Below are 24,244 nucleotides of genomic sequence, written 5' to 3' on the forward strand. Positions count from 1 at the left end.
AAGATAAAAGCCATCAGGCCAAAAAAAATAAAAAAAAAAAATTCGACAGATGAGAAAAACAAAGGCAGAAATTCAAAACACAAAAATAAGGAAGACACTATGAGCCCACTAAAGGAAGACTACAACATTTTTATATTAGAATATGAAGTTGAAGAGATTGAGGAAATACCAGAAATGGAGTTAAAAAACTAATTATTGGATTACTCAGAAGCAGATTCACAAACTAAAGAAAACTATATATAATATGAATGAAAATATTTCACATGAAATTGAGATCTTGAGGAGAAATCAAAATGAAATGCTAGAAATGAAAGATTTAATAGATCAAATAAAAATGCAGTGGAAAGTCTTAACAACAGAGTTAGTGAGACAGAAAGAACATCCAAGCTAAAAGACAAAGCTCTGGAAATTTTACAGTCAGGCCAAAAACAAGAAGAAATTAGAAAAATACAAAACACTGTTGGTGATCTACAGGATACCATCAAACATCCCAACATATAGGTCTAAGGAGTCCCTGAAGACATGGAAAGAGAGAAAGGATTAGAAGGCTTTTTCAGAAAGGAAACCTGTTAAACTGAAATGAACACTATGAGAAAAGGTGACTTGATCAGCCCTCACCCTGACTGTTGATGAGCAACTTGATATGTTATCCCTCTTAGTATTTTTTTTGTTTGTTCTACCTAATACTTTTGGTTGAATACTGTAATCAATACACAACTCTTCTTAAGTGCTGAAACTTAACTGAAAAGTGATCACTGTTAAATATAAGAGTGGGAATAAGAGAGGGAAGAGATGTGCAATTCGGGACATGCTCAAGCTGACTTACCTCAAACGGTAGAGTTAGAAACATACCAGGGGATTCGAATTCAATCCCATCAAGGTGGCATGTACCAATGCCATCTCACTAGTCCCAGTGATCAATTTCTGTTCACAATTGATCATAATGATAGGACTAAGAACCAAAGGATCACATAAACAAGAATAGTGTCTGCAAATACTAGCTGATAGAATCAAGAGGGAGAGAATGATACAACATGGGAAGTGAGATACACAGCAGACCCATAGAATGGCAGATGTCCTAAACAGCACTCTGGCCTCAGAATCAGCCCTTAAGGCATACGGATCCAGCTGAAAAGCCCATGAGAGTATTTCAGGCATGGAAAGCCAAGACACTCTGGAAAAAAAAAAAAAAAAACCCTAAATGAAAGATCTCTGTGAGTGAGATCCCAGTGGAAAGAACGGGTCATCAAAGAAGGAGGTACCTTTCTCTGAAGGGAAGAGAGAACTTCCACTTTGACTATGACCTTGTCTAAATATGATCAGAGTTGGTGAACTCAAAAGGCTTCCATAGCCTTGGCAGCTCATGACAAGAGCCTAGGGTGATTACTGATGCCATAAACAAGAGTGTCAAGTTGTGAAGTCAACAACAGGAGTCACTGTGCACTTAACTCCTCATGTAGGATCTCTGTCCTTAATGTGCTGTACATTGAGATTTAATGCTATAACTAGTACTCAAACAGTATTTTTCACTTTATGTTTCTGTGTGGGAGCAAACTGTTGAAATCTTTACTTAATGTATGCTAAACTGATCTTCTGTATATAAAGAGAAACGAAAATGAATCTTGATATGAATGGAAGGGGAGAGGGAGTGGGAAAGGGGAGGGTTGCGGGTGGGAGGGACATTATTGGGGGGGAAGCCATTGTAATGCATAAGCTGTACTTTGGAAATTTATATTCATTAAATAAAAGTTTAAAAAAAAAAAGAAGGCTTTTTCAGTGAAATAATAAAAAAAGTCCCTAATTTGGAGAAACAGATATCCAAGTACAAGAAGCACATAGAACTCCCAATAAACATGACCAAAAAAGATCATTGACACAGTGTAATCAAACTCTCCAGAGTAAAACATAAAGAAAAAATTCTAAAATATGCATGAGAGAAACACCAGACTACTTTCAAAGGATCTCCAATTAGACTCACAGTGGACTTCTTATCAGAAACCCTCCAGGCTGTGAGAGAATGTAGAGATATATTCCAAGTCTTAAGAGAAAAAAGCTGTACCCTGTAAAGCTCTAATTTATGAATGAAAGTGAAATAAAGACCTTACATAACAAAGAGAATTAAAAGAATTTGTCACCACCTGTCCAGCCTTACAAAAGATGCTTAAGGATTTGCTACACACAGAAACATGGTCATCACTATGATAGAATGTGAAGGCAGAAACACAGAAGCTTGGTCATCACTATGATACAATGTGAAGACAGAAAATCTCCCAGTAAAAGTATAAAAGAAATCCAAAGTGAAAAATAGGAATACTTATGGGAAACTGGATTTATCTCTGATATATAGGGATGGTTCAACATTTGTAATTCAATCAATGTGATATATCACATTAACATTGAAGAACAAAACCATATGATTATCTCAGTAGATGCAGAAAAAGCATTTGATAAAAGTACAACAAAGTTTTATGATGAAAACTCTAAGAAAATTGGGTATAGAAGGAATATTCTTCAATACAATTAAGGCAATTTATGACAAACCCACAGCCAGTGTCCTGTTGAATGGTGAAAAGCTGGAAGCATTTCCACTGAGATCTGGAACCAGACAAGGATGCCCACTCTCACCACTTCTATTTAGTATAATCCTGGAAGTTTTAGCTAGCGCCATTAGGCAAGATAAAGAAATCAAAGGAATACAAATTGTAAAAGAGGAAGTCAAACTATTCCTATTTGCAGATGACAAGGGGATCCAAAAGACTTCACCTAGAGGCTATTGTAACTCATAAAAGAGTTTGGTAAAGTAGTAGTATATAAAATCAATACACAAAACTCAATAGCCTTTGTATACACAGACAATGCCATGGCTGAGAAAGAAATTCTAAGATCAATTCCATTCACAATAGCTACCAAAAAAATGAAATACTTTGGAAGACCAAGGGTGTCAAATATCTCTATGATGAGAATTACAAAACATTAAAGAAAGAAATAGAAAAATACACCAAAAAAAAGGGAAAAATCTTCCATGTTCATGGATTGGAAAAATCAATATCATCAAAATGTCCATACTACCAAAAGCAATTTATGGATTCAGTACGATACCAATCAAAAGACCAAGAACATTCTTCTCAGATATAGAAAAAAATTATGCTGAAATTAATTTGAAAACACAGGAGACCCCGATAGTGAAAGCAATCTTATACAACACAAACAGCCAGGAGCATCATAATACCATATTTCAAAATATATTACAGGATAATTATAACCAAAGAGCCTGGTTATAATAGATAGACCAATGGAACAAAATAGATTTGCCAGAAATCAACACAAGCTTCGACAAACAGTGTATCTTTGACAGAGGAGCTAAAATTCATCCCTGGAGCAAGGACAGTCGATCTTCAACAATTGGTGCTGGGAAAACTGGATGTCCACATGCACAAGTATAAAGCAAAACCCCTACCTTACACTTTACACAAAAATCCACTCAAAATGGATTAAAGACCTAAATCTATGACCTATACCATCAAATTATTATTAGAGAACATTGGAGAATTCCTGCAAGACATTACCATAGACAAACAGTTATTGGAAAAGACCCCAGAGGCACAAGCAATCAAAGCCAAAATTGAAAAATGGGATTACAACAAATTGAGAAGCTTCTGTACTGCAAAAGAACAATCAGCAAAATGAATAGGCCACCAGCAGAATGGGAAAATTATTGCAAACTATGCAACTGATAAAGGATTAATAACCAAAATATAGAGAGATCAAGAAACTCAAGAACAACAAACCAAACTACCCAGTTATTAAATGTGCAAGGAAGTTAAACATTTTTCAAAAGAGGAAATCCAAATGGCCAGCAAATACCTGAAAAAATGCTCAGGATCACTAGCTGTCAGAGAAGTGCAAATCCAAGCCACAACGTGGCTTCAGTTAGAATGGCTGTCATACACAAATGAACAAAAAACAAATGCTGGCAAGGACATGGGGAAAAAGATATCCTAATCCACTGTTGGTGGGAATGTAAACTGATAAAACCACTATGGAAGACAGTATGGAGATACCTCAGAAATCTGAATCTAGACCTACCATATGACCCAGCCATCCCACTCCTTGGAATTTACCCAAGGGAAATGAAATCAGCATATGAAAGTGTTATCTGTAGCCCCATGTTTATTGCAGCTCAATTCATAATAGATAGGATATGGAATCAACCCAAATGTCTGTGGACTGAAGATTGGATAAAGAGATTATGGGATATGTACACTATGGAATACTACATAGCATTACAAAAATAAATAAAATGGTATAATGTCATTTGCAACATAATGGATAAACCTGGAAAACATCATTCTTAGTGAAATAAGCCAGTCCCAAAGGGACAAATAGCATATGTTCTACCTGACCTGTGATAACTAATAGAGCACCCAAAAGGTAATCTGTAGAAGTGAAACTGACACTTTTAGAAGCAATGACTTTGAACAGCAATTGTCTTGACTGTTGAGGAACAGTTTTTTTTTTTTTCTCAGCTATTTGTTGAACTCTTTACTTAACATAGAGTTAATCACATGTGTATAAAGTTAATTCAAAATAGGTCTTAGTGAAAAATAAGAGTGGGAATAAGAGGGAGGAATAAGGGGTGTGGGAAAGTGGGTGGGAGGGTGCCAAGATGGGAAGAATCACCATGTTCCTAAAGTTGTTATTGTGAAATGTATGAAGTTTGTAACTGTAATGCTGCATAGTTCTACATACATTCCTACAGACTTACTTCTAAGGGTACAGTTTAGGGGCCGGTCCCATGACTCACTTGGTTAATCCTCCACCTGTGGCGCTAGCATCCTATATGGGTGCCAGGTTCTAGTCCTGGTTGCTCCTCTTCCAGTTCAGCTCTCTGCTGTGGCCTGGGAGGGCAGTGGAGGATCGCCCAAGTGCTTGAGAGCACCCGCATGGGAGACCAGGAAGAAGCACCTGGCTCCTGGCTTCGGATCAGTGCAGCTCCGGCCGTTGTGGCCATCTGGAGTGAACCAGCGGATAGAAGACCTACCTCTCTCTCTCTCTCTGCCTCTTCTCTCTCTGTGTAACTCTGACTTTCAAATAAAAAAAAAAGGGGGGGGGGGATACAGTTTAAAAACTTGCCATGAAAACCCAAATCCCCTTAAGCCAGGTGGTAAAAATAGTAGTTTAAATGTTTAAGTCAGCATATGGATAGGATTAAGTGTTTGGTAATAATAATAGAATTAAAAAGGAGTGAATGCTCCATCATTGGAAAGCAGTCCATAGAGCAGACTCATGGAATGACAATTGCTTTAAGTAGCACTCTGACCCCAGAAACTGAAGGAGATTGTGGATTCAGTAGACTTCTATAACATAGGCAGCTCATGTCAAGAGCCTCAGGTGGGGGCTGGCGCTGTGGCACAGCGGGTTAACGCCCTGGCCTGAAGCGCCGGCATCCCATATGGGTGCTGGTTTGAGTCCCGGCTGCTCCACTTATGATCCAGCTTTCTGCTATGGCCTGGGAAAGCAGTGGAAGATGCCCCAAATCCTTGGGTCCCTGCACCCACGTGGGAGACCAGGAAGAAGCTCCTGGCTCCTGGCTTCCGATAGGCACAGTTCCGGCTGTTGCAGCCATCTGGGGAGTGAACCAGCAGATGGAAGACCTCTCTCTCTCTCTGCCTCTCCTCTCTCTGTGTAATTCTGACTTTCAAATAAATAAATAAGTCTTTAAAAAAACAAAAAAAAGAGCCTCAAGTGATCACTGATGTCATACATAAGAGAGTTAATTGTTAAATTATAAACAGGAGTTGCTGTGTACTAAGTTCCTATGCAGGACCTCTGTCCTCAAAGAGTTGGATTACGAAAGTTAATAGTAAAACCTGTTCTCAAAGATTTACTTCATTGTAGTCTATTAAATGCAGGATATTCTTATGTCTCATAGGCTATAGTATGTCTATGTGTTTGCAAAAGTTGTATCATTCTTGCATTCTTCAGTTAAGTTTCTCAAAAAATGCATAAAAATTAAAAAATAAAATTAATTAAGCTTCAGAAAGGTTTTTTAAAAAAGGATGCTGAGATTCTGTTAGATATTTCATTGAATCTGTTCACCAATTTTCAGAGTATTAACATCATAATAATATTATATATTCACCCATGAACATAGGATATCATTCTATTTAGAAACTTAATTTTCCTCAACAATATTTCATAGATTTCAGTGTAATAGCATTGTACTTTTTTGTTAAATTTACACATAACTCTTTCTTATTTCTGGGGTTACTGTAAGTTGTTTTTAATTTTTGTAATATTCTTTGAGAATGTAAAGATATACAATTGATTTTTGTAGCATGCAACAAAAAAATAAATGTGAGACAATTGTGAAATAGTACTTTAATTTTAGGGATAGAAATGCTTCCAGATGTGTATTTGGACACTTTTTACCCATACTGATGGGCAGTAAAATAAATCTAAAAATAGTTAATAATGAAAATTAATTCTCCTTTTCTTCTCTCATCCCTCTAGGTAGTCTGACATATATTAACTTTATGTATTGGTGTGCATGTGACTTCATCCCCTCTATCCTGTCTGTCTCTTATACAAAAACAATCTACAGCAGTCCTCTATGATTTGTGAGGCATATATCTTAAAGTCTCCTGAAACTGCAGATAGTTCAGAACTCTAAATGCTGTATTTTTCTGTATGCTTTGTGACATTGTCATAAAGAACCAGTTATTCTGTTCATCCATGTTTCATCCCTTCCTTGCATCATACCTTTGTGCTTTGGGACTAATACAGTAAAGTAGGTGTTACTTGAACACTAGCACTGCAATATTGTGTGACAGTGATCTGGTAACTGAGACAGCAACTAAGTCACTAACTGGCAAGTAACATATATTGCATAGGTATATTGGATAAAGAGATAGTTCATGTCCTGGTTGGGATGGAGCCAAATGACATGAGATTTCATCATTTTACTCAAAATGGCATGAAATTGAAAACATCTTAACTGTTTATTTCTGAGTTTTCTCACTTAATATTTTCAGTCTATGATTGACAGCAAAACTATAGATAAAGGGAGACTAGTATAATGAAGATAGCTCTGCATTGTTTAACAGTATATCAAGGAATTTTTTTCTGATGTGTTCATATCAATGTAACAGTTTTCTCATGTCCTTGATATTTTAATTGGGATTGCATTGAATCTGTACAATGCTTTTGGTAGTATGGGCATTTTAATGGTATTTTTTTCTTCCAATCCATGAACATGGAAGATTTTTCATTTTTTATGTCTTCTAATTCTTTCTTTAATGCTCTGTAATTTTCACTGTAGAGATCTTTAACATCCTTGGTCAAATTTATTCCAGGGTATTAAATTATTTTTGGAGATACTGTGAATGTGACTGATCTTAAAAGTGCTATCTCAGCCATGACATTGTCTCTGTATAGAAAGGCTATTTTTCCATGTTGACTTTATATCCTGCCACTTTACAAAACTCTTGTTTATGAATTCTAGAAGTCTCTCAGTAGAGTCTTTTGGATCCCCTATATATAGAATCATGTCATTTGCAAATAGGAATAGTTTGATTTCCTACTTTCTAATTTGTATCTCTTTGATTTATTTTTCTTATCTAATGGCTCAGGCTAAAACTTCCAGGACTATATTAAATAGCAGTGGTGAGAGTGGGAATCCTTGTCTGGTTCCAGATCTTAGCTTTTCCCTATTCAAAAGAATGTTAGCAGTGGGTTTATCATAAATTGCCTTGATTGTGTTGAGGAATGTTCCTCCTATACCCAATTTACTTAAGGTTTTCATCATGAAAGGATGTTGTATTTTATCAAATGCTTTCTCTGCATCTATTGATATAACCATATCATTTTTGTTCTTCAGTTTATTGATGTGATATATCACATTGACTGATTTGGGAATGTTGAACCATCCTTGCATACCAGGGATAAATCCCACTTGGTTAGGTTGAATGATCTTTCTGATGTGTTGTTGGATTCAATTAGCTAATATTTTGTTGAGCATTTTTGCATCTATGTTCATCAGGGATATTAGTCTATAATTCTCTTTCTCTGTTGCATCTTTTTCTGTGTTAGGAATTAAAGGGATGTAGTCTTCATAGAAGGAGTTTGGGTGGATTCCCTCCTTTTCATTGTTTTGAATTGCTTGAGAATTGGAATTAATTCATTTTTAAATGTCTGGTAGAAGTCAGCAGTGAAGTTGTCTGGTCCTGGGCTTCTCTTTGTTTGGAGGGTCTTTATTACTGAATCAATCTCTGTTTTGGTTAGTGTTCTGTTTAGGTTTTTTATATATTCACGACTCAGTTTTGGTAGATTTTATGTATCTAGGAATCTATCCATTTCTTCTATGTTTCCCAATTTATTGGTATACACCTCTTTGTAGTAATTCCTGATGATTCTTTTTACTTCTGTGGTATCTGTTGTTACATTTCTTTTTCATCTCTGATTTTATTTATTTGAGTCTTCTCCCTATTTTTTTTTTGATTAGTTGCAATGGTGTATCAATTTTGTTTATTGTTTTGAAAAACCAGCTCTTTTTCATTTCCATTTTGTTTATTCTCTAATTTCAATTACTTCCTTCCTCCTACTAATTTAGTGTTTGGTTTGTTCTTTTTCTTGGTTCATGAGATGCACCCATAGCTCATTTATTTGGTACTTTTCCAATTTCTTCATGTAGGCACTAATTCCTATAAACTTCCCTCTTAACACCACTTTTGCTGTATCACATAAATTTTGATATAATGTACTGTCAGCTTCATTTGTTTCCAGAAGCTTTTTGATTTCTCTCTTGATTTCTTCAATGATCCACTGTTCCTTCAGGAACATGTTGTTTAGTCTTCATGTGTTTGCATAGAGATTCTTGGATTGTTGATTTCCAGCTTTATTCCATTGTGGTCAGAGAAGATGCATGTTATGATTACATTTTTTTTTTTTTTTTGATTTGCTAAGACTTACTTTATGGCCTAACATGTGGTCAATCCTAGAGAAAGTTCCATACACTGATGAGAAGAATGTGTATTCTGCAGCTGTTGGATGAAATGTTTTGTAGATATCTGTTAAGTCCATTTGGTTTATAGTGTTGATTAACTCTGTTGTTTTCTGTCTGGTTGATCTGTCCATTGCTGAAAGTGCAGTATTGAAGTCTCACATTACTGTTGTATTGGAATCTATGTCTCCCTTTAGATTTATTAAGATTTCTTCCAAATAGTCAGGTGCCCTATAATTAGGTGCATACATGTTTATTATAGTTACATCTTCCTGTTAAACTGATCTCTCTCTCTCTCTTTTTTTTTTTTTTTTTTTGACAGGCAGAGTTAGACAGTGAGAGAAAGAGAGACAGAGAGAAAGGTCTTCCTTTTACTGTTGGTTCACCCCCCAAGTGGCCGCTGTGGCTGGCATGCTGCACCGATCTGAAGCCAGGAGCCAGGTGCTTCCTCCTGGTCTCCCATGTGGGTGTAGGGCCCAACGACCTGGGCCATCTCCACTGCCTTCCTGGGCCACAGCAGAGAGCTAGACTGGAAGTAGAGTGACCAGGACTAGAACCCAGGGTGCCAGTGCCACAGGCGGAGAATTAGCTAGTGAGCTGTGGCGCCAGCCCGAAATTGATCTCTTAATCATTACATAATGCCCTTCTTTGTTTCTTTTTTTTTTTTAACTTTTATTTAATGAATATAAATTTCCGAAGTACGATTTATGTATTACAATGGCTTCCCCCACATACCGTCCCTCCCACCCACAACCCTCCCCTTTCCCACTCCCTCTCCCCTTCCATTTGCATCAAGATTCATTTTCGATTATCTTAATATACAGAAGATCAGCTTAGTATACATTAAGTAAGGATTTCAGCAGTTTGCTCCCACACAGAAACATAAAGTGAAAAATAATAGATTATTTTTTTTTAAATGATGATGAAATCAGATCAGACCTATTGTCATGTTTAATCCCAGTGAGAGTCAAGTTGGGAGTTGATAATTTCTTTTTCTTTTTCTTTTTTTTTTTTTTTTTTTTTACAGAGGATCAGTTTAGTATACATTAAGTAAAGATTTCAACAGTTTGCACCCCCATAGAAACACAAAGTGAAATATATTGTTTGAGTACTCGTTATAGCATTAAATCTCAATGCACAGCACATTAAGGACAGAGATCCTACATGAGGAGTAAGTGCACAGTGACTCCTGTTGTTGACTTTACCAATTGACACTCCTGTCTATGGCATCAGTAATCTCCCTATGCTCCAGTCATGAGTTTCCAAGGCTATGGAAGCCCTCTGAGTTCTCCGATTCTTATCTTGTTTAGACAAGGTCATAGTCAAAGTGAAGGTTCTCTCCTCCCTTCAGAGAAAGGTACCTCCTTCTTTGAAGACCTGTTCTTTCCACTGGGATCTCACTCACAGAGATCTTTTGCCAGCGTGCCTTGGCTTTCCATGCCTGAAATACTCTCATGGGCTTTTCAGCCAGATCCGAATGCCTTTAGGGCTGATTCTGAGGCCAGAGTGCTATTTAGGACATCTGCCATTCTATGAGTCTGCTGAGTATCTCACTTCCCATGTTGGATCACTCTCCCCCTTATTTATTCTATCGGTTAGTGTTAGCAGGTACTAGACTTGTTTATGTGCTCCCTTTGACTCTTAGTCCTTTCATTATGATCAATTGTGAACTGAAATTGATCACTTGGAATAGTGAGATGGCATTGGTACATGCCACCTTGATGGGATTGAATTGGAATCCCCTGGTATGTTTCTAACTCTACCATTTGGGGCAAGTCAGCTTGAGCATGTCCCAAATTATACATCTCTTCCCTCTCTTATTCCCACTCTTATGTTTAACAGGGATCACATTTCAGTTAAATTTCAACACTTAAGAATAACTGTAATTTAGTTTTTCTGTTAAAGTCTTTTATGTGCTATTAGGATGACAACAGCAGCTCTTTTTTGGTTTCTGTTAGCATGGAATAAGTTTTTCCATCCTTTCACTTTCAACCTGCATGTATCTTTGTGAGATGTGTTTCTTTTAAGCAGCAAATAAATGGATCTTGCTTTTCAATCCATTCAGCCAGTCTGTATCTTTTAACTGGAGAGTTGATACCATTTACATCCAAGGTGATTATTGATAAAGACTTGGCCCTGTCATTTTTCCACAAATACTCATTGATTACCGTGGATTTCTTTTGTATTTTTACTGATTCACATTCTTTCCTAATGATGGCTATCTTTCTGTGTTTCTGTGTGTAGTCCATCATGAAGCATATTTTGTAAGGCTTGGTAAGTGGTAAGAAATTTTTTCAATTTCTGTTTGTTATGGAACATCTTTATGTCATCTTCATTCATAAATGAGAGCTTTGCAGGGTACAGTATTCTGGGTTGACAGTTTTTTTTTTTTTGTTTTTTTTTTTTTTTAAGATTTGGACTATATCTTGGGCATCTAGGGTTTCTTATGAGAAGTCTGCTGCTAATCTAATTGGAGAGCCTCTGGAATTAATCTTTTGTTTCTCTCATGCACATTTTAGACTTTTTTTGTTTTACTGTGGAAAGTTTGACTACAATGTGTTGTGGTGAAGATCTTTTTTGATCATGTCTATTGGAAGTTCTACATGCTTCCTATACTTGGATTTCCCTTTCTTTCTCCAGATTTGGGAAGTTGTCTGTCATTATTTCACTAAATGGGCCTTCTAGTCCATTCTCTGTATCCGTAACTTCAGGAACTCCTAAGACCTGTTTCTCGGGTCATTTGAAAATATTCCTTAAATCTCCACACTGTTTTTTCCATCTCTCTCTCTCTCTCTCTCTTTTTTTTTTTTTTTTTTTGTTGTTGTTGTTGTCAGATGTAAGATTTCCAGAGTTGTATTGTAATTCATATATTCTTTCTTCTACCTCGCCAAAACTGCTTAAGTGTTTTCACCACATTTTTTATTTGGCCTATTGAATTCTTCATTTTGAATATTTCATTTTGATTTTTCTTTAAAGTCTCAATTTCATGGGAAAATTTTTCATTCATGTCATGTATGTTTTTCTTTAGTTCATAATTTTGCTTTGTATTGCTTTTGAGTAATCTTTGGATTATTATTTTGAATTCCATTTCAGGCATTTCCTCAATCTCTTCATCTTTTTTTTTTTTTTAATTTGATAGGTAGAGTTATAGACAGTGAGAGAGAGAGACAGAGAGAAAGGTCTTCCTTCTGTTGGTTCACTCCCCAAATGGCTGCTATGGCTGGTGCTATGCCGATCCGAAGCCAGGAGCCAGGTGCTTCTTCCTGGTCTCCCATGCGGGTGTAGGAGCCCAAGCACGTGGGCCATCCTCTACTGCCCTCCCAGGCCACAGCAGAGAGCTGGACTGGAAGAGGGGCAGCTGGGACTAGAACCCAGTGCCCATATGGGATGCTGGTGCCGCAGATGGAGGATTAACCAAGTGAGCCACGGAGTTGGCCACCAATCTCTTCATCTTCACATTGTAATATTTGTTATGTTCCTTTGGGTCATGGTATCTTCCTTATTGTTTCTTGAATTTCTGCATTTGTGGAGTTTTTTATTTTTTTCCTCTGATGGCTTTTATCTTTGAGCTATACCTCTGTGGCTTAATGGAATGTCTTTGCCAAGAAGGGTGTGGTGGCTGTGGCCAGGGAGCTCTGGTCAGTACTTCAGGGTATGGCGAGTATCCAGGGTAACGTCCAGGTTGGGCATGGTGTGTCTCAATATGCAGCTACATCCTGCACCTTCTCATGTAACCACAAATTCTCCATGGTCTCAGCACACGAGCTCCCACAGTCATTGTGTCCAGTGGCTTCTCTGCCCTGCCAGCCTGTACAGTTAACAGAGGGAGATGTTCCCTGAGACAGCTCCGCCTATGTGTTTTGATCCTGGGAGGCTGCGGGTGCCTCACCATTCCACATGGTTTCCTAGCTACTTCCCAGCCAGGCTGAAAGTCAGTGGGGACTGTGGATCATTCCCTCCACTGGAATGACTGGATCACATGTGTACAATAGAGCCACCGGCCCAAAGCTGCTCCCTGACCGCCTCTGCTACTGGTACTGTGGAAAAAGCGTCCTGTCTCAGTGTGTGTGCACAAAGGCTTCCACAGTTGCCACCCAAACCCAAAATGGCACCCACCCTTTCTCAGCCAGGTAGCAGGCACTTTTGTGGGGAAGTTAGGATGAAATAAACATACCCCCTCTACTTCCACTGGGTCCATGGGCAACCGCTAACAACCGCGGGCTCCCAGGGCTCCAGTGTGAACTGAAGCAACACTCTCCTTCCAGCTGTATCACCACAGGTAGCTGCAGTCCAGCCTCACCTCTGCCTCCAAACTGTCCCCGACTCTGACTCTGCTGCAGCTGTGTTCGTGTTGTGCCATGCGTCCACACCCTCCGCACAAGTCCACCACATTCCTCTTCTTGTAGGACCTCCAGTGCTGTTTTCTCTCCAGTTCTCCCCTGGGAGTGCACTTCCTTCAGTCCTTCCCTTACTATTTATCCCTAGCCTAGTGCAGCATGTCACTCCATAATCTGCCATCTTGGAATCCACATTTTAAATTTTGATGATTGTCACTGTGTTGCCCTAGAATAGTTAGTTTCAGTTAAAGTCCCTCCAATAAGATATCATAGCCTGTTTCTGTACTCTAGTCATCATGGTATAACATTCATTTTTATAAATTTGTAGGAGAAATGGTATTTCATCTTTATATCTTTTGCTTATATGAATTAAGTAGAGCATCTTTTCATACTTGAAAAAATGTATTTGCATTTCTTAAATATGGAACACTACATGGATTAGCATGTCATCCTTGTGCAGAGGCCATGCTAATCTTTGTATCGTTCCAATTTTATTATATGGGCTGCTGAAGCAAGCACTTGCATTTCTTTTTGTGAAAATCTATCCTAGATTTCTGCTGAGTTGTTGACCTTTTTAAAAATTATAATTAAAAAATTATTATAAAAATATTTTTAATTATGGAAACGAGCAAATTTTTTAACAGTTTATCATTTTGCTTTTAACTGGTTTTAAGCTTTTTTGGTTTGTCAATATTTTCAATTTAGAAGTCACCAAATTGATAAAATTCCAGTTTTTAGAGTATAGCAATTTTGTTACATTTAGAAAGTGTTGTATAATATTTGTCATGTGTATAATTTGTTAAACTATGTTTTCACATACCTGCATTGGAAAATTTCAGTCTTTGTTAGTGATTTATTCATTCATTCATTTCTTTCTTTTTAACTTGGGGCACACTCGCACACACACACATACACACAGTATCCCTAAGTGGGTTCATTTTCCAAATGCCTGCAAGAATCAAGACTGCTTGGAAACTCTATCCAGGTTCCCCATGAAGGTGGTAGGAACTCAGTTACTTGACTCCTCATCATCTGCTGCTTCAGGTCTGCTTCAGTAGGAAGTTGGAACTGAGAGAGAGAGCCAGGAATGAAACCCAGGCACTCTGATATGGGACACAGGTGTCTTAGTCATTAAGCTAAATACTTGCCCCATTTAAAAAAAAAAAAAAGTTTTATTTGAGATGCAAATAGAAAGTGGTGACTTACTTTGATTAAAGGCAAAATGTTCATAAAAATGCTACTTTAGGTATTCCTAACTTAGTTCATGCTGGATGAATTAAAATGTTAAAATTTTGGCCGGCACCGCGGCTCAATAGGCTAATCCTCCGCCTTGTGGCGCTGGCACACCGGGTTCTAGTCCCGGTCGGGGCACTGGATTCTATCCCGGTTGCCCCTCTTCCAGGCCAGCTCTCTGCTGTGGCCTGGGAAGGCAGTGGAGGATGGCCCAAGTGCTTGGGCCCTGCACCCCATGGAAGACCAGGAGAAGCACCTGGCTCCTGCCTTCGGATCAGCGCGGTGCACCAGCAGTGGCGGCCATTGGAGGGTGAACCAATAGCAAAGGAAGACCTTTCTCTCTGTCTCTCTCTCTCACTGTGCACTCTGCCTTTCAAAAAATAAAAAAATAAAATGTTAAAAGTTTGTTATATTTGTCATTGTACTTCTTTAGGAATGCTAAATGATATTAAATAACTTTATAATTTTTAATACTAAATCACATAAAATAACTTATTTTCTAAATAATTTGTTTATAGAAAATATACTGAAACTGATCAGTTCTGTTGGGAGTAGAATAATCAATGTGAACCTAGAATTTGAGGAACCATGTATCATTTATTAGATGTAGTTGATAGCATACATTGTAATCTAAATGTTGACTCAGTGTTTCATGGTAATTACTCTTTGTTTTTGTGTGAACTTGATCTGTCCATATATCCCACTGGAAAAAATATAAAATTAGGGGTTTTCTTTGCAGTCTAATTATACTAGAATGAAGCTGGAGTTTATCCCCATTTTATTTTTTAAGATTTTATTTAGGAGGCCGGTGCCGTGGCTCAATAGGCTAATCCTCCACCTTGCGGCACTGGCACACCAGGTTCTAGTCCTGGTTGGGTGCCGGATTCTGTCCCGGTTGCCCCTCTTCCAGGCCAGCTCTCTGCTGTGGCCAGGGAGTGCAGTGGAGGATGGCCCAGGTCCTTGGGCCCTGCACCGGTATGGGAGACCAGGAGAAGCACCTGTCTCCTGGCTTCGGATCAGTGTGATGCACCGGCCGCGGCGGCCATTGGAGGGTGAACCAACGGCAAAAGGAAGACCTTTCTCTCTGTCTCTCTCTCTCACTGTCCACTCTGCCTGTCAAAAATTAAAAAAATAAAAATAAAAAAATAAAATAAAAATAAAAAAATTTTATTTAGGGCTGGTGCTGTGGCTCACTTGGTTAATCCTCCGTCTGCGGCACCAGCATCCCATATGGGCACCAGGTTCTAGTCCCAGCTGCCCCTCTTCCAGTCCAGCTCTCTGCTGTGGCCTGGGAGGGCAGTGGAGGATGGCCCAAGTCCTTGGGCCCTGCACCCGCATGGGAGACCAGGAAGAAGCACCTGGCTCCTGGCTCCGGATCGGCGCAGCGCCGGCCGTAGCAGCCATTTGAGGGGTGAACCAACGAAGGAAGACCTTTCTCTCTGTCTCTGTCTCTCTATAATTCTACCTGTCAAATAAATTTAAAAAAAAGATTTTATTTATTTATTTGAAAGGCACAGTTACAGAGAAGGAAGGAAAGACAGAGAGAGAAAGGGAGAACTTCCCTCTGCTGGTTCACTCTTCAGATGTCCACAAAAGCCGGGGCTAGAATAGACTTAAGTCAGAATCTTGTAACTCCTTCCAGGTCTACCACGTGATTAGCAGGAGCCCAAGCACTCAGGCCATCTGCTGTTGCTTTCCCAGGTGCATTAGCAGGGAGCTGGATTGGAACTAGAGCAGCTGCATATAGGATGCTAGCATGACAGGTGGCAACCTAGCCCACTGTGCCACAGAGTCAGCCTCTGTGCCCATTTTAGATCATTCTCCTATGTGTAACCACTGTTGTTTTTTTTTTAAGAAAGCTTTTATTTAATAAATACACTCCCGTCCCACCTCCTAATCCTGCTCCCATTTCATTCTTCATTAAGATTCATTTTTAATTATATACAGAAGACCAACTCTATACCAAGTAAATATTTCCACAATTTGCCCCCCCACACACAGAAAATATACAGTACTGTTTCAAAAGAAGTTTTACACTTAATTCTCATAGTACAACTCATTAAGGACAGAGGTCCTACATGGAGAGTAAGTGCACAGTAACTCCTGTTGTTTATTTAACAATTGACACTCTCATTTATGATGTCAGTGATCACCTGATGCACTTGTCATGAGCTGCCAAGGCTATGGAAGCCTTTTGAGTCCACAAACTGTCCATACTTAGGCAGGGCCATAAGCAAAGTGGAAGTTCTCTCCTTTCTTCAGAGAAAAGTACATCCTTCTTTGATGGCCCCTTCTTTCCACTGGGATCTCACAGAGATCCTTCATACAGGTCATATTTAGCTAAAGTATCTTGGCTTTCCATGCCTGAAATGGTGTTATGGGCTTTTTAGCCAGATCTGAATGCCTTAAGGGCTGATTCTGAGGTCAGAGTGCTGTTTAGGGCATTTGTTTCTTGATGAGTCTGCTGTGTGGCCTGCTTCCCATGTTGGATCATTCTCTCCTTTTTAATTCTATCTATTATAACCACTGTTTCTGCCATTTTGTATACCATGGAATATTTATTGAATTGTGAATATTGGTAGGCATGAGTACTGTTTTAATGGTTCCATTCTATAATAACTTTATGTATATTATTTGCATTTTTCTTGAAGATACTTTTAAGATTTTAGTAAAAACATAATATGAAAATGATGAGAAGTTTTTTGCAGCAAATATTTTTAAAACAAATATCTGACATTTGATAGTTTTTATGGCTTTTGATAATCTAATAAACTGGAAAAAATCATTTATTCTTATAAATGAAAGTTATCATTCACTTATTCCTTCTAGGAGTTTCTTTGAATTGCTGCTGTTCTTTGGAAGAGATGAGTTTTATGAAGAGCCCTTAAAAGATATTCTTGGATCATTCCAGGTAAAAGAATTTCCTACTTTAGATTATTGTCTGCATTATAATAGGGCTTTCTTCTCCCCCTACAAATAGTTTATTGTTCATTTATTGCTTATAAGTTATTATGCTTGCTAAGGTGACCATGTTTTAGAGTCTGTGATGCTGGCAGATAAAGAGAGATCTTAAAATTAATTTTCTGCTATATTCCCAAGCAGTTTGTAGCCAGGATTCCAATTCTACATTTGTTGGAAGAGAGCTTGTATAAACTTACTTTTTATTGCTATTATTATTTAGAACTTAGCCCTGGTGAAAAAGGTTTGCTTGTGCCTAGACCAAAAGAAATCTGTCTTGTCCCGTGCCACTTTTTCCCTTCATGTAACTTTCATTTTCTTCATCTCACTGTAGGCTTCCCAAGTTGGGAGGCAAAAGTTTTTTGTTTGTTTGTATCTGGTATAGGAGAGGAGAGAATAAACACATCTGGAAAAGACAAGATTCCTTGTGTCATTTACTTGGGAACCAACTCTTAGTACTCTGGTTCACTCCAGCGTTCTTATCAGCACTTCTATAGGGTGGAAGATGTGTTTTGAGCTCCCCCTAGGGGTAAGGTGTCCAGTTTATCTTGTATTTATTTTATGGTTTTAAATAGGCGTTATTTATGTTCTACCAAGAAAACTGCTATATTAGGTCTGTTGAACATTCTATCCATTCTTATTTCAGCAAAAGAGGTAAAAATACCAGTTTTCATGGAACTTACATGCTAATTAGAGATATATTCAAGTGTTTATGATTTCTTAATTTGCCATTCTAATTTTCCTTTGACACTGTGTACTTGGCAATCCATTCTTGAGCTATTGCTCAGTAAATATTTATTGCATCCCTATAATGTAATAGGTATTAAAGTCTGGGAGGACTTTTTTTTTTTTTATTTTTTTTTTTTATTTTTTTATTTTTTTATTTTTTTTTTTATTTATTTATTTTTTTTGACAGGCAGAGTGGACAGTGAGAGAGAGAGACAGAGAGAGAAAGGTCTTCCTTTGCCGTTGGTTCACCCTCCAATGGCCGCCGCTGCAGCCGGCGCACCGCGCTGATCCTGGCAGGAGCCAGGAGCCAGGTGCTTTTCCTGGTCTCCCATGGGGTGCAGGGCCCAAGCACCTGGGCCATCCTCCACTGCACTCCCTGGCCATAGCAGAGAGCTGGCCTGGAAGAGGGGCAACCGGGACAGAATCCGGCGCCCCGACCGGGACTAGAACCCGGTGTGCCGGCGCCGCAAGGTGGAGGATTAGCCTATTGAGCCACGGCGCCGGCTTGGGAGGACTTTAATAAAAAAAAATTCTGCTCTTGTAGAGTTTAATTCTAGTGTAGAGACATAAAGACAATAAATCAAACCTTTTTAAATGAATATTTTAGAAAGTGACAAATGCCCTAGAGAAAAATAAAGTAAGACAGAGATATAGAATGTTGGAATGGTGATATTGAGAAAAGATATTTCACTTTTAAATGAGGTGGTCAAGAAGTACTTCTTGGAGATAGCAGCTAAGCACTGGTAATGGGAACCACTAAAGTGTTTGCAGTAGATGAGACATGGTTATCTTCTACTTTAAATTTATGAAACCATAACATTTCTGAAGGGATATGCCCTTTATATTTTTCTCTTTCAACCAATATATCTACTCACTTATTAAAATAATTTCTCAAGGAAGAAGTCATAATTTTGCCTCCTTTCCTATCTCCTACCCTAATCTTTTTGAAGCACATCCTGTAACCCTCATCTTTAAATTCTCAATGCCATTTCTGCCACATTGGTTGCTCTGATTTCTTCCTACTTGGAATTTCCTTGAATCTTTAACTCCTACTTAGGTGAGGTTTCTTCGTTTGCTCCCATTTTCACTTTACCTGGAGAATCATCCTTCATTTCCTGAACTGAGTTACTGCATTTAATGCTTACTAGGCCCATGCCCTTAGGGATCCAGCAAAAATGTGCAATGAATACATATCCCTAAAACCATGAATTTGCTAAGTTTATGCATTTGCCAAACTTTTGACTGACCTTTGATAATTCAATAGAATTTTAATGTCCACTTTCCCCACTTTCAAAATACTTTAAATATGCTCTACTAGAGTTCATTATTACCCATTGACAACAGTTTCACATATTTTCTCTTCTGCCATAAGTATGTAAACACAGGGCTAATGTATATAAGATCACCTTGGGATCTTGTTAAAATTAACATAATTCAGAGGTATAAAGTGAAGCCCAATAATCTACATTTCTAACAAACTCTTATATGATACTGAAGTTTTTTTTTATTTTTTTTAAGATTTATTTATTATTTTGAAAGCCAGGGTTATACAGAGGGATCTTCAATCTGCTGATTCACTCCCCATATGGCTACAATGGCCAGGGCTGAGCCAGGCTGAATCCAGGAGCCAGGAGCTTCATCCAGGTTTCCAACATGGGTGGCAGGGGCCCATGTTCCACTGCTTTTTCCAAGCTGTTATCAGGGAGCTGGATTGGAAGTGGCAGCTGGAATGCAAACCTGTACCTATATAGGATGCTGGCAATGCCATGCCATAATACCAGCCCATTCCCACCCCCCCCCATTACTATTTTTAAGGCAGGTAGTGCCATTCTGGTGAAGGGTGTGGGTTCTGATGTCATATTTCTGGATTTCTATTTTTACAGGAAGACCAAACCTAGATCTTACGCTTATTGTGTTCTTCTATACATGTTGATCCAAAATAAGAGTTTTGGGGGTGGATATTTGGCATAGTGATGAAGTCACCACTAGGGATGCCTGTAGCCTATATCAGAGTGCCTGGTTCAGGTTTGGACTCCTCTGCTTCTGATTCAACTTCCTGCTGATACTCATCCTAGAAGACAGCAGATGATTGCTCAAGTACTTGGGTCTCTCCCATGCATCTGGGAGTCACAGATGGAGTTCTGGGCTTCTGTCTTTGGCCTGGTCCAGCCCTGACTATGTGGTGGGTATTTGGGTAGTGAACCAGTGGATAGAGGATCTGTCTCTGGCTGCCTTTCAAATAAAATGAGGAAAAAAAAAAAAAAAAGAAAAACAAAATCTGAGTTGTTGAAGTAGAATCTTTCAAGTCTTCGTATCTACCATTTTTCTTCTGCATTATTCCAAAAGGAACCTTCATTCTTAGAGCCAGATATTCCATTTACTAGCTTCTAAAAATGTTCTTTCTTAGTCTTTGACTGTCAGAAATTTTTCTTTATCTCAACATAAGAAGATGACACACTTCTCATATTGTGCACCCATCATCTTCATCATGAATCAAGAAGCCATCTAGATTCCTACTGAAATGACAAAAACAATTTTAAATGTGGAGAAAACTCATTATGAATGCTAGAAGTCAGGATGAAGAAAGATAGAATGATGGGCCAAGCAATATTTGATTAACTGAAAGTGACAAAATAGGGAAATGCACGAGAGAAAGAACAACAGAGATAGATTTTCCAGTGGTATCCAGTAGTACCTCCACTGCTACCAACTAAAGGAAATAGCAGATGATGGGAATTTGGTATGTGGCTGGTCTCATTCTTATTGGTGCTTTTCAAAAGTATATCTGAAGCTTGTAGCAGAGCCAAAAAACAAACAAAACAAAACCCCACAAGAATCCCAATGTTACTGTTATACACACATTAAAAATGAAATGAATGGCTCTTTGTGAGAGCATTCCTTCCACTGAAAGAATGGGAGTATGGCCCAAACTAAAGGCAGCCTGCCCCAGTACCCAGAGGTAAGAAAGTCCTGAAGAGAGGGATGATTGTCTCCCACTGAAGCTTTCTCTTTACTCCCTCGTATCCTGTTGACCTAACAAATTAAACTATAGTACATAGAAACTTTCTCCTTCTTTCTTTGGACTTGAAGGATTTCATAAGGCCCTATTCACCCAGGTGTTAAACAGATCTCTGTTCCAGGTATTCTAGGTAAAAATGACCAAAGATAAATACCAATTATTATCTATTACATGCAAAGATAAGACAGTTATAATTTTTTGGCCGGCACCGTGGCTCAGTAGGCTAATCCTCCGCCTTGCGGCGCCGGCACACCGGGTTCTAGTCCCGGTCAGGGCGCCGGATTCTGTCCCGGTTGCCCCTCTTCCAGGCCAGCTCTCTGCTGTGGCCAGGGAGTGCAGTGGAGGATGGCCCAAGTCCTTGGGCCCTGCACCTGCATCGGAGACCAGGAAAAGCACCTGGCTCCTGCCTTTGGATCAGCGCGGTGCCGTGGCGGCCATTGGAGGGTGAACCAACGGCAAAAGGAAGACCTTTCTCTCTGTCTCTCCCTCTCACTGTCTGTAACTCTAACTCTCAAATAAAATCTTTAAAAAAAAAATACAGTGAAAGGGAGAACTTTGGCACAGTGATTAAGATGCCTGCCATGTCCCACATCCAAGTTTCGAGGTTGGATTCCTAATTCCAGCTTTTCTTCCAATGCTACTGGAAAGTAGCAGGTATGGTTCAAATAACCATGTCCATGCCACTCATGTGGGAGATGTAGATCTAGCTCAGACTGAGCTTTTGCTGACATCTAGAAAGTAAACCAGCACATGGGAGCTCCGTCTTATTATTTGTCTCTTTAAAAAGAAAAAAAAAGTATAGTGCAGTGATTGACAGCAGATTAAAAAACTCTAACAAACCCTAAATCAATGAAGGAAGCAATCTCTAAAACTTATTTCTCAAAGTTACATGTGAGCATATCCTATCTTGTTATATCCATCAGTTTTGGGAATAAAGGAAAGTTCCTACAAATGGAAGACACATGTAAAACAAATGGGATTCCCACAAAGGAAACAAAATCAGGCTGGCATGGAATTCCTCTGTAATAACAAATGCCAGGCTGGCGCTGTGGTGTAGCTGGTAAAGCCACCACCTTCAGTGCTGGCATCTCATACCGGCATGTGTTCGAGTCCTGGCTGCTCCACTTCCGATCCAGCTCTGCTAGAGCCTGGGATAGCAGTAGAAGATGGTCCAAGTCCTTGGATCCCTGCACCCACTTGGGAGACCTGGGAGAAGTTCCTGGCTCCTGGCTTCAGATTGGCTCAGCTCCGGCTGTTGCGGCCATCTGGGGAGTGAACCAGCAGATGGAAGACCTCTCTCTCTGTCTCTCTCTCTCTGCCTCTGCCTCTCTGTACTCTGCTGAATCTTTAAAAACAAAACAAAACAAAAGCAAATGCCAGAATAAGTAAATAATGATTGTGGAGTTTTTCAAGAGGAAAAAAAATAGATTGAATAATGCAGCACCCAATAGTTTATGAGAGGGCAAAAAAAAAAAAAATAAATGAATAATCTAAACAAACTGACTCCACGTCTTTTCTCAGGAAAATAAAGTATTCCAGTTGGTTAAAAAACACATTAGAGTTCTTCTAGGATAAACGAAATAGGATTGATCTAAGTAAAGAAGTAGAAATTATTAAGTTATTGTTTCACGGCTATTATGAAGACTCTATTAAGGTCACGTTGTTCCAGAAAAAGAAAATACATGTTTGTAAAAAAAAAAAAAAGAGCACATGTAATAATCTGTAACTAAAACCTCAAATTATGATATTGATTGGATACAGAGTAAGGTAGATAGGGAAAAATCAGATATATTTTTGGGCCTGTAAACTGAGTATCTACATAAAATGGTGTCATTGGATACAGATTAAAGTAGGTAGGGAAAAATAAAATTATTTTTGGGCCTCTAAACTGCATATCTACATAAAATTGTGTCATTTGCCAAGTGGGCAGTGATTACAGGGGGAAGAGCGGGATATTCAAAAATAAGTTCCATTCTTGATATGCTGATTTAAATGTCACTGAAACATTGATCAAAGGTAAAGCCAGCAATAACAGAGGAATTAGAAAGAAAGGGTTAAAGCTCACTCAGCTTTACTAGGGCCAAGTGTTGAGCTCTCCTAAGAATTCAAAGTGTACAGTTATAAACCAAAAAATTTAGCAGATTTTATTACTTTTAATTAACGTGGAGATGTTTAGAACTATTAGTGTCCTACTGAAACCTTCTGAAAACTGGAATACAGTTCCTCCTTATTTGGAATAAATTTCCCAAGGATTTAATTTGGCGAAGTCCTAGTCTTGGTATTCAAGGCAATCTTTGTAGTTCTTGTGAAATGAATACTGCTGTTATCAGTTTACTAGCAAGACATTTTATGAGGAGTAATTCTTTCACATATAAGTTTGTTTTTTTTTTTTGTCTCTGCTAAACTTCTTTGACTACATCTGAGCCTACTCCCAACCTCTAAATATTTCTACCATTACAAATCTCTTATCCCTCTATACTCTGTCAGGTTGTACATCTCTCTCACTATGCTATTAAATAGAGTGAGCAGAGGCTGATTTTAATCCCTGTCTAGCAGGTGGGAGTCTTAATCCGTTAGTATTGACAGAAATGCTTGCCAAAACAAATGAAGGATAAATGAGTCCACAGTCTGTCTGATATCTGGCCTTTCTTTAAAGACAAAGTAAGCAAACAAACAACCGTTTTAGAGAAGTATTATCTTGTTGAACTTTAAAAAATGAAAAACAGGATGAAACTGTCTACATTATAGTCCACTGGTACCCACCATGTACAGTGAAAAAGGGGAAAGGGAAAGGTCAATAAAGGTATTTATGGAATGAAAACATCAAATATTTATTTGTGGATTTGATTTTGACATTGTGTATGTGGGGAGCAACCCGGACTAGACTAAGTTACTGGAATTAAGACTTATTCTATGCATCTGCTCTCCCACAATATGGCGCTGGGAGAGAAGAAAACAGCTTCTACA

At 38.6% G+C, this 24,244-nt stretch overlaps 1 protein-coding gene and 1 non-coding gene across 3 annotated transcripts in view; one reads left to right on the plus strand and one right to left on the minus strand.

The window, feature by feature from the left end:
• The window catches only part of ZNF654 (zinc finger protein 654), a 108,341-nt gene that overhangs the window by 51,046 nt on the left and 33,051 nt on the right, over positions 1 to 24,244 (plus strand). For both annotated transcript variants that reach the window (XM_008267096.5, XM_070071937.2), the window contains exon 3: positions 17,401 to 17,482. In XM_008267096.5, the coding sequence (XP_008265318.1) occupies positions 17,401 to 17,482 (82 nt within the window). The remainder of the gene's footprint in view (positions 1 to 17,400; positions 17,483 to 24,244) is intronic.
• On the minus strand, positions 13,754 to 13,857 carry LOC127483046 (U6 spliceosomal RNA). Its single transcript, XR_007909020.1, has one exon. It is a non-coding gene; the product is annotated as a U6 spliceosomal RNA (small nuclear RNA).

The sequence above is a fragment of the Oryctolagus cuniculus genome, chromosome 4 (assembly GCF_051225735.1).
Source record: "Oryctolagus cuniculus isolate XC-2025 breed Fujian yellow rabbit chromosome 4, ASM5122573v1, whole genome shotgun sequence".
Taxonomy (NCBI): Eukaryota; Metazoa; Chordata; class Mammalia; order Lagomorpha; family Leporidae; genus Oryctolagus; species Oryctolagus cuniculus.